At 52.6% G+C, this 13,701-nt stretch overlaps 1 protein-coding gene across 4 annotated transcripts in view; it reads left to right on the top strand.

Annotated features, from left to right (window-relative positions):
* Positions 1-10,637, top strand: part of Chrna4 (cholinergic receptor nicotinic alpha 4 subunit) — a 17,848-nt gene extending 7,211 nt beyond the window's left edge. The window contains exons 1-3 of one of the 4 annotated variants that reach the window (XM_029568461.1): positions 252-377; positions 1,955-3,329; positions 6,460-10,637. In XM_029568461.1, the coding sequence (XP_029424321.1) occupies positions 2,100-3,329; positions 6,460-6,585 (1,356 nt within the window). In that variant the 5' untranslated portion in view covers positions 252-377; positions 1,955-2,099 and the 3' untranslated portion in view covers positions 6,586-10,637. Of the gene's footprint in view, positions 1-251; positions 378-1,064; positions 1,085-1,750; positions 1,856-1,954; positions 3,330-6,459 lie in introns of those variants that run through there. The other 3 variants (XM_029568463.1, XM_029568462.1, XM_008843264.2) reach the window with 3 other exon arrangements.
* The last annotated feature ends 3,064 nt before the right edge of the window (positions 10,638-13,701 follow it).

Here is a 13,701-nt window from a genome sequence, read left to right as displayed (position 1 = left end):
GCCCCCCCCCCCCCCCCCCCGTGCCTGTAGGGAACCTCAGTGTCTGCGGAAGCCAGGCTCTGAGTGTACAGGCAGGAACCTCATTGGAATGCATGTAGAGAACAGCAGTCCTGCTTTTTCCACATGCAACGCAGCTGCACGGGAGACAACCAGAATGAGTCACCATGCACGGAGGGTTGGACTTGGCACTCTCTGAGACCACAGGAGGCTCAGGTCTCTAGGACCCTGCAACAGAGTGGATAGCACACAAAAGAAAGGCCCCTGACAGACTGATCAGGGGTGTAGGAACCACAGGCTGATGAAATTCAGGGAAGCTGAACCTCTCTGCCTAAGGACTTTAAGAGGCCTTAGCCCTTGAGCTGGGCCTGTGGATGGAGGTAGGGAATGGACAGAGGGGGCTGGGCAGCTGAGCAAACAGAAGTTGCTGGAGCCTGTAGTTCAGGGCTGTTCTGTCTTCTGGGCACAGAGACCAGAGTGATGCATGCTGGTGTCATTAATGGGGATTTAATTAGACTTCAAAGAGCTCATTAGCTATAAATTGAGGTTTCCCATCAGTATTTCTGAGCTGGCTGGCAGGACCTGCCCAAAACAGTTGGTGCATTGCTGTTGCCTCTGACAGTCTGTGAACTCTAATCCAGAGTCAGGGTGTACAGTGTGGACCTGTAGGGAAACCAAAGCCCAGAGAGTGGCACATTGCAGCCCAGGTACCGTGGGCATATGGGGTAGAGGCCGGGCTCCCAGGACTAGTTCTGGGTAGAGAGCTGTGGAGGTAAGTCTTCATGGGGGTGCTTCTCAGTGTTGCTGAATTCCCATAGTAGGCAAATTGAGTCATGAATCAGCATTTGTGAAGCCCAAGTGTCAGGGATGGAGCTGTATCCAAGAGGGGGGGCCTGAAGGCCCCTTGCTCCATTGCCTAACCTGGTCAACGTCCCCCAAGGCAAAGAGAAAGGCAGGAGGCCTACAGTCAGACACTGGAGCCTGAATCGGGTGGCTGGAGTTCATCTCCAGCCTGTGTGCTGTGGGCCTGCAAATTTTGGGGGGCCAGTGGAGAGGAAGCCCCCTGCTCAACCACCAGTGACAAAAGGTGGGGGCCGATCTATCCTGAATGTGGGCCTAGTTCGGGGGGAGGCCAGAGGAGTACAGGCATTAGTATCAGGGAGTACCTTGGGCAGCTCTGAACTCTACCATTTTCATACCCATGGGCCTCAGCATGGATGGGATGGGTGGAGAGGCCCACGTCTCCATCTAGCAGGGACTTGATGAGCACCCACTTGTCTTAGGACCTCCTTGTCCATGGGTGGTAAGTCTCAAACCCTGCTGTGCTTGCCTGTTCTGCTACTGGTCCCAGCAGGCACCCATTTTCCTGGATCAGGCCTGTGGGCCCAATTGCCCTGTCCCTGTGGACACATCCCCCACCGGGTTGGGGGATGATGTGGTCCTGCAGGGACCTCTGGGTGCACACTGCAGGAGCCAATTGCTAGTTCCCAATCTGAAGAGGACAGACAGTAGCATCTCCCGTCAGTGAATTAGAAGCTCAGGTGAACAGTGGAAGCCCGCGGAAAGTCTCGTGGTGCCTCAAACAGCAATGGTTACAGAGCTGACCCAGCCCCCTCTGCATGGACGTGCAAATGCATGGGGACACTGGGCACTCAGAGACAAGCCTTGAGTTTGTCCCATCCCTGTTCCCCTCATAAATAGTAATGGCTAGCAGCTATAACGCTTGTTGCTCTAACTACTGTGGCAAGTCCCATTCATCTCCATAGTCTCTGAACCACATGCCAAAACTGGAGAATGATAAACTGAAGCACACAGATGAGTGATGGCCCAAGACCACATGTACCAGCCCACATGACCGGTGGGTCCCTGGGCTAGGCCATAAGCCTTTCTCCGAAGGAACATTTGTGGGTATGGTGTAGGGATGAGCAGACCTCACTATTCTCCTCCCTCTTCCTAGTGCAGACGGGGACTTTGCTGTCACCCACCTGACCAAGGCCCATCTGTTCCACGATGGGCGGGTGCAGTGGACACCCCCGGCCATCTACAAGAGCTCCTGCAGCATTGACGTCACCTTCTTCCCCTTCGACCAGCAGAACTGTACCATGAAGTTCGGGTCCTGGACCTATGACAAGGCCAAGATCGACCTGGTGAGCATGCACAGCCGTGTGGACCAGCTGGACTTCTGGGAAAGTGGGGAGTGGGTCATCGTGGATGCTGTGGGCACCTACAATACCAGGAAGTACGAGTGCTGCGCTGAGATCTACCCTGACATCACCTATGCCTTCATCATCCGGCGACTGCCTCTCTTCTACACCATCAACCTCATCCTCCCGTGCCTGCTGATCTCCTGCCTCACCGTGCTGGTCTTCTACCTGCCCTCCGAGTGTGGCGAGAAGGTCACGCTGTGCATCTCGGTGCTGCTCTCGCTCACCGTCTTCCTCCTTCTCATCACTGAGATCATCCCGTCCACCTCGCTGGTCATCCCACTCATCGGCGAGTATCTGCTCTTCACCATGATCTTCGTCACCCTGTCCATCGTCATCACAGTGTTTGTGCTCAACGTGCACCACCGCTCGCCACGCACTCACAACATGCCTGCCTGGGTGCGCAGAGTCTTCCTGGACATTGTGCCTCGCCTGCTCTTCATGAAGCGTCCATCTGTGGTCAAGGACAACTGCCGGCGGCTCATTGAGTCCATGCACAAGATGGCCGGTGCCCCTCGCTTCTGGCCAGAGCCCGAAGGTGAGCCTGGCATCTTGAGTGGAGTCCGAAGCCAGGGCCTGTCACCCACCCCATCTTTCTGCGTCCCTGTAGACATAACGGTTGAGGCCCAGCCTACCTGCAAGTCGCCATCCCACCAGGTCCCTGATTTGCAGCCCTTGGAGACTAAGAAAACTAGCCCCCATCCGTCACCTGGCTCCTGTCACTCACCCAACAGCATTGGGGCCAAAGGGCTTGCAAAAGCCAGGTCCCTGAGTGTCCAGCATGTGTCCAGCCCCCGAAACGCAGCAGAAGGCGGCATCCGCTGCCGGTCTCGGAGCATTCAGTACTGTGTTCCCCGAGATGGCACTACCTCCCTGGATAACAACCAGCAGACTGGCTCTCCAGCCTCCCTGAAGGCCCACCCAGCCGAGCTCCCACCCCTAAACCAGACCTCTCCATGCAAATGCACATGCAAGGAGCCATCCCCTGTGTCCCCAGTCACTGTGCTCAAGGCCCGAGGCACCAAAGTGCCTCCCCAGCACCTGCCCCTGTCACCAGCCCTGACACGGGCAGTAGAGGGTGTCCAGTACATTGCAGATCACCTCAAGGCAGAAGACACAGATTTCTCGGTAAGTCCCTGTCAATAACTGTGCCCAGGGAGGTGCCCCTGGCCCAAATGGAATGAGATATCTCATTTTCACCCATAATCCAGAAATCTAGACCCTTGACAAAAGTTGCTCAACTTTAAGGTGTGCAGTGTGGCCTCTGCTCAGCAACCCTTACAAGTCTCTGGGTCAAGCCAGTATTAAGTGGGGCAGGAGACCCAGAGCAGCTAGTGGGCAGTACTGAGGTGCTGACCCTTCAGGCGTCAGGACTCCTGAGCCCTGGCATGCAGTTGGGTGAGAGACAGCCTCCAGCACTGTCATTCTAACACCCATAGGGTCCTCCTTGGGAATTTTCAGACTGTTGCCGGCCACTTGGAACTCCTGCCCAACCATGCCTGGGTGATACGCAAGGGTCCACACTGGCCTTCTCCCAAATGCAATGGGGCTGCTGCTGCTGACCTGAAACCCCAACCACAGCATTCCTCTGGGCTCCCACTTGCTGGGGGGGTGGGCCTCTGGACCCTAGAAAGACTGACAGGGGCCAAGAGAAGATGAAGTAAGGCTACTAGAAGGAGAGATAGCCCATACCCACCCCTGTCAGTCCTTTGGAGGGTCGTGGAGTAGGAGCATAATACTGCCCAGCTGCAAGGCCCTTAGGGACCTGGGGATACAGAGAGCGGGTACTCAGCCAGCCTACCCTACTCATACTTTATGCTCCAAGCTTCAACTGGACGTAGGCCTGAAAAATGGCCATATCCCTCTGCAGGCATTGGTCCTTTGTGCTGTGCTGTTTGTTGGAGTGTGGCTTTCATGTCTGTACCAGCTTTATCTGGCCCTACCACCAGGGTGCCAGTGTTCTTTCCTTTCATATTTGCCTGCCTGTCATGTGGGGTCTCCCAGAAGATGCTGAGACTCGGGACCCCTCATACCAGGCAGGCTGCTTCCCAAGTCTGACTTTGCCTGTGATGGGGCACAGGTGGGTGTGTCAGAGTTCCAGTCAGAGCTCAGGGAAGGCCAGCAAGGGAGGTCCTGTCTCTGGAGGCCTATGTCTCTGCTGTGCCAGCTGAAATGTGGTGCTTCTAGGCATCTGTCCTCGTTGACCTTTGCCCTGGCCTGGTACTTGCTGCTGTCCCTCCTGGGACCTTGGTTTTGCTGGCTCCTCCTTCCTAACCTGGGCCTGTCTGGCCTCTACTTCCAGACATCTGCCATCTGTCTTCCAGAGCTGCTAGACCCTGAAAAGAAGGGGATTTGGTGTCCCATAACCCAGGAGTGAGTCACTACTCTCAGAGTCACCCCACTGAGTCTCAAGAAACCATGAAGCCATTCTGGAGGTCTCTGGAGCATTCTGGGTCTCAGAGACCTGTCTGAGGAGAAGTCTTGTTTCTGGGACCGTGTCTTGCCACAACACTGGGATGGAGAAAGCTCCAGGTCTGACGTGTGGTGAGGTCACTGAGAGAGGACACAGCAAGTTTAATCAAAATCCTTCTGAAATCAGCATAATCCTGGCAGAGTCCTAGAGCCGTCTCCATTCCCACTGATCTGCTATGGCTGCCTGACCTGGTTCTGGGTCTAGGAAGCTAAATGACTTCATAAGGACAGGACAATGATGCTTTCGACCATGGCTGTGGTGTTTCATCTCTGGAAGCTGGGCTTAGGAGGTAGAAGATGGATACCAGGCAGCACTTGCTCTAAGGAGCTCCCCGAGGGGCTTTTTATTCAGCAGAGACCCGTTTGCTCTGAGGTTTTCTAGTAAAAATGGCCACTTAGGTTTGGTTTAAACCACCAGGATACCTGAGATTACTTTGAAAGCTCAGGGAAGTTGCTCTTGTAATCATCACAGCCCTGGCCCAGGCCTACCAGGTCATGTGCTCCTCAGCTGGCCCCAGCCCTGCTGGCCACATTCTCCCCTCACTGCTCACATGTGCAGTGTCCCTGAGGCAGTTCTGATAAACTTTAGGCCTATTCCAGGTCATTCTGGACAAGTTACCATGCTGGTCGGCCTGTCAGGAGAAGGCTCAGGGAAGTTACCACGCTTGTTAGACAGGCAGGAGAAGGCTCAGGGAAGTTACCACGCTTGTTGGACAGGCAGGAGAAGGCTCAGGGAAGGCAGTGTGTAAGCAACATCCACCTTACCTTTCTAGAGCAATACTAACTCAGGTCTAGTCAGGCCCAGGCATCAGTTCTCTGAGTCTTTGCTTCTGGGGACAACTCGAGGGAAATGACAGCCCTGCACTAGCCCCTGGCAGAGGCAAGCTGGGATTCACTCTGGGATTCAGAGGAGCCTGTGGGTCTTAGTCATTTGCACCTCAATGTCCCCACATTATTGGATAGTCCAGGTGAGGGATAAGTGGCCACAGTTGGTAAACACATGCTTCATATTTGCTTATTGCCACTGTCTCCGATCCTCCGTGGAACATCTCTTGGCATCATTGCCACCACCCAGTGTCTGTTCAGGCTGACTTTGCTGCTTGTGAACACCTGCCCACATAGGAAGTAGGTATGGACAATCAGGCCCAGGGCAGAGGCAGGTGTGGACATTGGGCCTCAGCTCTTGCTCTTGGGCCTTCATCCACTGGGGAATGGCTCAGGAGGTCCTTCTTAGTGCTCAGCCCATTACCCAGCATGCTCCTGGCCCTCACCCTGCTGGGTCAGCACATGTGACTGACCACCTCTGGGATCCACTTTTGACATCTGCATAGTAGTTAGGTAGACTTTGCTCCCGAGCTTTAGCAAACTGAAGATAAATTTCATCCCAAAGTCATGGGCCCTGTGTTTGTCCAAAACATGTGGGCTCTGCTCCTTTTGAGCTCAGTGAAGCAAATGGTGGTGTGGCACGAACCCCATGTCTCCTGGGGCCTAACAGGAAGCTCCAATGAGTCTGAATCGAAGGGCTCTGCACATACAACCTTACACATGAGCTCTTTAGATGCTGAGCATACCCACAAGGCACCTCCTCCTGCCCCTTCCATCAGTTCTCTGACTGTATTTTGGCAACCAGATGATGCCCCTCTACTTATCACCCCCCAACAAGTGTTGTGCAGGTGAATACCTGGTGGGAAATGCTGAACCTGTGACTCACAATTCCAGGTTCCAGAAAGTTCTCTGGTTGCCCATGGGACCTGATGGATAGAGTGACCCATGTCTATGTTTGCAGGTGAAGGAAGACTGGAAGTACGTGGCCATGGTCATTGACCGAATCTTCCTATGGATGTTCATCATCGTCTGCCTGCTGGGCACTGTGGGCCTCTTCCTGCCACCCTGGCTGGCTGGCATGATCTAGGGGTACGGCAGGAGCCAGACCTGCTCATCCCAGCTCCCTGGGCTCTGTGGGGCCATGCTATTTACCAGTTATCCTCATCTTCCAAACCTGCTGTGAGATACCTAAGAGAGGTGCTGCCTCTGAGGACTGAAAGCAGAAATGGTTCTGGTCGTTGGTGGGCCTCGGTGCAGCCGGCTGGGGACTGGGGCAGGCAGAGTCACAGACTAAGCCCCATTAAAGTTTCTCCAGAGCAGGCAACAGTTGCCCCCTGACCTACAGACAGCGCATGCTCATCCACGTCTCAGCAGACGGCCTGGAGATGGCCTCAACTGTCCCATGGGGCCGTAAGGCTTCACCCCCTTCAGTTCTCAGAGGCCCTTATCCCTGTGGGGCTCATCAGGCCAGGCAGCTCCCACTGCGCCTGTGCTGTCCACACCCCTCCCTCCCCCAGGATATGACCCCTCATTCCTCCCCTCCCAGGTTGCTCTCTGACTCACTGGATGAGAGAAGACCCTCCAGCTCTGCCAGGCCTGGGCCCAGGCAGGATCTGCTTTGTTTAGTTTGGGGTGAGTTGGGGAGAAGCCAAGCCCTTTGTGTAGGTCCTATTCACAGAACAGTGCAGCCCCTCAAAGCAAGACTGAAGCCCCGGGAAGTCCCATTTCAGTATCACTAGAATCAGTGTTAAGTAGTTTCCAGGGCCCAGCGATACCTAGAGGCAGAGGCACTGGAATTCCCAGGGCTGTGAGCAAAGTCATGTCTGGTCCCCTTGCAGGTCTTTCCTGCACTCTTCTATGTTTCTGCCTCTCTGGACTCAAAAGACTAAGGGAAAGACTTCTTGTCATAGTCCCGTGGTAAGACCACATTTCCCCTGAACACGTCTTGTACTCTTTGGGGCAACAGAGGTGATGAGAAGCTCCTGAGATATTGTGGACTAGGGTGGGCTGCTCAGAGGCTTCCAAGCAAACCAGGCCCTCTGACTCATTCTCTCAGGGCCATAGACTAAGGAGAACTTTTCCCAGTCTGTCTTGCCCCCAGGTGGCAGGGAAAACCTGAGGGGATCCCTCTTCCTTCCTCCAAGATGGCACCAGGCAGCCTCAAGAAGTCCTAGCAGTGGGGCAGAAGGAACACACACTTTATGCACCCCTGTGAGATTCCAAGAGCCCATTGGCCCAAAGGCAGAACAGCCCCACCATGAGTGAGGGAGACGCCAAAAGGGATCTTCCTGTGTCAGGTTCCCAGTTGCCTTCCACTGCTCTCAGCTAGGTGGGTTTGGCAGAGCTGGACCTTGTACCTTTAGCCAGCTTGTCCTTGGCCTGAAAGCTGAGGTCCCCATTTGGACAGTCTTGGGGACTTCAGAAATGAAGAACTTAGTGAAGTTCTGAACTGACACACACCAAGCTTCCAGTAGAAACAGCTGCTACCCCCATGGTACAACTCGCCAGTTCCAGCTCAATGAGGATGTCAGGATGGAGGCATGCCAAGGGGGCAGCATTGTCCCTACCTGTCCACCTACAGGCAAGCTCACCTCTAAACATGGAGCTGCTGGTCACTCCAGGGCGCTGGAGGAAGAAAGACCCTGAGTTGGAGGCCTGAGTTGAATGGCCTCAGGACATTCCTGTGTACAGGAATGAGATACAGAGGCCGAGGTATTAAACCCTGGACCTCTAGACTTAAACTTAGACCTTCCCCAGAGTCCTCAGGGCACCAAGGACTCTACTTCGATCTGCCCTCACTCTGCTGACTGGCTAGGTCCCCATCCACACTGTCCCCTGACTGGAGCCTTTAGGATGTTTGGAGATAGCTCTGGTGGGGGAATTCTTGCCAAAATTCAGAAGCTGGGGGTGGGGGGCACAGGCCTTGGAGGAGGCAACAGATGCACTTATCAGATGTGAGCACCACCATCATGCTGCATACACACTTCCAACTTCAGATGTACACACAGCAGCAGATAGGGCAGGGCTCTTATGGCACCCTGGGCAAGGCTGCTTGATGTTCTTTTCTGGGTCAGGAAAAGTAAGTGGCTGGGATGCTCCTGCCAGCCCATTCCTGCCTTCACACAGACAGTCCAGGAAAGGAAAATAAAACCTATGATCCTCCTATGTCCAGCCAGCCAGCCTGTTGTCTACCTGCCTCCAGTGTTGGTCTGTGGTCAGGTTGAAGTTTAATTAGGGTAAAATGCTTGATCTGAGGCTTTGGGGCCAGTGAGCGTCAAGAAACAGACAACATAGCCCCATACGTTCCTCTCTGATGTGTGGACATCATCCCCTCAAAGTTCTCAGCACTCTCCTACCCTCGGTCCCATGGGCAGTGGCAGCTCAGATGTGAGTCCTGGAGACTGCTGCGCTGGCTCCTGGTCATCACAGGCCTGGGATCCCACAAAGGACCCTGTAACATCTGCCTTCTTTCACTCTGACCATGCCAAGGTTCATCTGCAGTGCCGTGTGTACTGGTCCCATTGCTGTCATGTGCTTGCTGGTTCTTAGTTGCTTTCTGTCTGAATAAACAGTCACAGCGTGTCTTCCATCAGTGTGTACCCCCATTTCCAGACGTCAGTCAAGGTGCTACAGGTACCTATGCTTGTCACTGAGGGTGTGTGTTCCCATTTCTCTTTGTGTCAATCATGTTTCTTTGCTTTCTGGGATGTCTTGACATGCTGGGGCCTTTCAGACCCAAGACTGCTGTTTCTAGGCTGGCCAGTTTCTAGTGCCCAGCTCGTCTGGAGCCCAACTTCATGCCTGATGGGCCATCAAGGGCAGCACCCATTCCTTACCAAACTTATACCAGAGTCAGCCACAGGATAACTACAGATCCCTCTGCAGCCCAGAGCCTGAGGAAGTGTCTAGACTGGCCATGGGCTGTTTCCACTGCTCCACGTGGCCTTCTCACAGAAACATCTGAAAGGTACTACCACCTCCTTCTCTAGTTCCTCTTGCCTCCTGATGGATCTGGTCCCCCCACCTGCCCCAGGCTCCTACCTGGCATGACATCTCTCTCCTTGAGAACTGAAACTGACAGCTGTCCTTCAGTGACATCGCCTCCTTAGGGACCCTTATCTCCCTAGTAAACTAAGACCAGGGCGCAGGGCCCTGGGTTCCATCCCATGTAGGCAGCTCATCCCACACTGCTCTTGGACACTGGTACTTTCTCAGAAGAAATGTCTAAGGGCCCGGTATTCCATGCCCTGGACCACCCTTGATGTTGCAATCCCCCTCCCACCCATCGAATTGAGGTCCACTGGCACACAGCCATTGGGAGGTCCCAGAACTGCCCTTTTCGGGGACAAGCCTGGGCCTCCCTGTATGTGTCCATAGTGTGCACTTGTGTTTGTAAATAGTTACATGAGAATACACTTGAGTTTAGCTGCTTTTCTCTAGCCTCTTCTATTCCAGTCTATTGAAAAATGCCAGTTGCAAGCCCCTGCCTTGATGTTCTGACCCGAGTTGGAAGCATACTGCTCAGGACACAGCACAAAGAGGGTAGTAGAATGGTCAGGCACTGGGGTTTGTATTGAGACTTAGATACAAAAACACTTTCCATGCAGATATGCTGTTGACACTCACTGTTTGCAGGAAAGAGCTTCTATTACTTTAATCCCGTTTGACATTTCTTGCTATTTGCTGGGCTCGTGGGTGACGCGCACACAGAATACACAGACTCACCATCAGCAGGCCAGCACCCATTTTCTCACCAGTGCCCAAAGGTTACTGTTCTTCACTGACTGGGTCCATTACTGAATCTGGTTTATGTGAGCTTGATCCCATGAACTGTACTCCTGTGCCTCCCTCTCTTCCTCAGCTTGGGCTTTGTCCATTCACCACACAGTCATAGTTCTTGTGTGCTCACTGTGTGGGCGCTGTACCATTTATCATGCATTTTCTCTGCAGTGGACATTTGAGTTGTGTCAGTTTGTAACAGTATCAGCAGGGCTGCTGTGGGAAGGCTGTGGAGTACATGTCTATTTTCCACTCCAGCAATGGGAAGTAGAGGCAGGAGGATCAGAAGTTCAAGGTTGCCCTCAACTACATTTTTAGTTCGAGGACAGACTGGGCTATGTGAGATTCGGTTTCACACACACACACACACACACACACACACACACACACACACACGGCTAGGGCGATGGCTCTGTGGGAAAAGTGCTTGCCATGTAGGACCTGTGTTCAGATCTCCAGCACCCATGTAAAAATTGAAAGTGGTGGTGGCCATCTGTAATCATAACTGGAGGCAGGTAGATCCCCAGAGCTGGCTGGCTGACCAGTCTAACCAAACCGACCACTCCAGGTTCAGTGATTGACCATATCTCAAAAAATAAGGTGGAGGGGCTGGATAGATAGCTTAGTGATTAAGAGAACTGGCTGCTCTTCCAGAGGACTCAGTTTCAGTTCCCAGTACCTACATGGTGGCTAACAACCATCTGTAACTCCAGTTACAGAGGATCCAATGCCCTTCTCTGGCCTCTATAGGCACTGCATGACAAAGGTACACTTATACACATGCAGACAAAACACTCACTCAGACATCAACCTCTGGCCTCCACAAGCATACAGGCATGTGCACACACAAATAGTAATAATAACTTAAAAGCATATCTATGTCTTTCTATTGGGCACACATTGGGGGCAGATGGCTCAGGAATAAGAGGCACACTGTGGTCAGTTGAATCCACTATTGGCACATGGTTCTCTGACAGAGCCGTAGTTATGCGCCTCCTTCTCCCACCCTTGCATGGTTCTTCTTTCTTCCAGTCCCGTGGGAATGCGGTTCTGCCCCCTCGGCTTGGATTACGCATCTCTGACTGCTGTGGGAGTGGACATCTTAGTGTGTACTGATTTTTCACATTTTTTTAGAAGACATCTATCCTTGTCTTTGGTCAGCTGTTCCTACTTTTTAGGAACTTTTTAAAGATTTGTTTTTATTTGATGTGTATGAGTGTTTTGCCTGCTTGTATCTAAGTGCACCATATAAATGCGACGCCCACAGAGGCCAGAAGAGGTCATCAGGTCTCCTGGAACTGGAGTTACAGATGGTTGTGAGCCACTATGTGGGTGTTGGGAATGGAACCCAGGTCCTCTGCAAGAACAGCAAATACTCTTAACTGCTGAGTCATCTCTCCAGCCCGTTTTCTCCATCTTTACCCAGGACATCAACTCTCCCCTCATCGGAATCCACAAAAACAGAGAGAAAATCCACAAGGCTAGAGAAGACTCAAGCACCACTGCACCTCTAGGCCCAGCTGGCATTTCTAGAGCATTCTCTAAAACAACAGAAAGCATGTTTGTTCTTTTCAAGTATATGTGTGCCATTGACCAAGACAGACCATGTACAAGGCCTAAAAACAATGTGACAAACTCAGACCTGAGTTAGCAGGCTATTTCCGACTCCAAAGAACCAAACTAGAAGGGCATGTCCTTCAGTGCAGTTTAGAAAGTTCATCTTTCAATCAGCACTGGGAGATTTATTGTTTAATACGTTCTATCCCTTTCATGAAGGAAAACTTGAGCCAATCAGCCACACTAGACACATGCTCTCTGGGCTCTTATTCTCCCGGAGGCTGTTCCTGGCTTACAGCAAACACTTCTGCATCAAGAGCTCTCCACATTGATGGGAAACATATCACCATACCACTGCCTCCCAGCAGCATGGCATCCTGTGGTCCTCAGGACTAGAGTGTTGGAATCTTGGATGGTCTTGCTCTAGATTGCTACAGTGTGTCTGTCCCAGCAGAGGGTAGGACCTTCCTCCCACACTGTCCTCAGCCCTTCGCTTACTGTGGGGGGAGGGCAGGGGATCTCCCATGTGTCTGCTGGGCTCCCTCTTGGCAGAAACCTTCCAGTGGGTTTCAAACAGGTCTGTATGTGACAGATGGGTCTCAAATGTCCTTTGCCCTATTCTGGGATGTGAAATTTAAGCATTTTCCCGTTGGTTCTCCCATTTGGTTGCCGCTATCAGGTTTTCTGTTTTTGTTTTTTGAGACAGGGTCTCCCTGTAGCCCCAGCTGGCCTGGAATCCACTGTGTAGACCAGGCTGGCCTTGAACTCAGAGAGCTGCCTGCCTCTGCCTCCTGAATGCTAGGATTAAAGGTGTATGCCACCACACCCCGCATGCCATCAGGTTTTTATTATTCAATGATTTGGGCTGTAGGTTCTCCCCAGGAAGGATGTTATGATGTGTGTCCCCAGTGCCTTCTCCATATGTGGGACACTAAGGATACATTCTACAACCTGCCCGTTAGTACTCAGGGCCCTGTCACCAGTCTGAGATCTTAGCTCTCTCTCTCTGATGCTCAAATCCTCAAAGCCTTGTTATCTTGAATCCCCAGTGCTCCATTTATTACAGTGTCCTCTAGGTTTCATCATGAGGCTGCTGTGTTTCACAAATTCCCCACATCTTTGCTCCTGTCTTGAAGCTCCTGGACTGTTCTCATCCCTGATCTCACGGCTTGCTGGTGGATTCGGTGGTGCCACCCCTGGGCAGGTGGGCCTGTGTTGCATAAGAAGGCAGGCTGGGCAGGGGCCAGGGGAGCAAGCCTGTAAGCAGCGTTCCTCCATGGCCTGTGCTCCAGCTCCTGCCTCCAGGTTCCTGCCCTGAGTTCCTACCTTGGGCTCCCTGATGAACTGCGTGCGACCTGGGAGATGTAAGACAAATAAACCCTTTCCTCCCCAAGTTGGTACTGGTCAGAGTGTTTTGTCACAGCAATGAAGAACAAACTAAGACAGTAATTGGTACCAGAGTGTGGGGAATTGCTGTGACAGACCTGACCTTCGTATTTCAAGGAGGACTGCGGAAGTGTTTGGAACTTTGAGCTGGAAAAGCCATTGTGTGCTCAGAGTTTGTTGCAGTGGAGCTTAGAAAAGTTATGCTGAAAGAGTTGTAGACAATGGGGGCCTGGCTTGTGAATCTTCAAAGGGAAGCGGAGACAATCAGGGCTGTTCATGTGAGATTTTGGATTGGGTTCTGGTTGGCTGGGACTGAAGAATCAGCTGTGATTAAGAAGAGACCAGAATCTGAAGTAAAACCTTTGCTTTACTGGGACAATTGATGCTGGTTAGCGGGGGCTGAAAAATCAGCTGTAAGTAACAAGAGACCAGCATCACTGTGGTGAAGTCTTCTGGGAGGTATTTCCTCAGGGTCAGCCCA

This window comes from Nannospalax galili, unplaced genomic scaffold, assembly GCF_000622305.1.
Source record: "Nannospalax galili isolate Female #2095 unplaced genomic scaffold, S.galili_v1.0 scaffold160, whole genome shotgun sequence".
Lineage (NCBI taxonomy): Eukaryota > Metazoa > Chordata > Mammalia > Rodentia > Spalacidae > Nannospalax > Nannospalax galili.
Note: the sequence above shows the minus strand (reverse complement) of the source record. Positions and strands in the feature narration are given on the sequence as shown.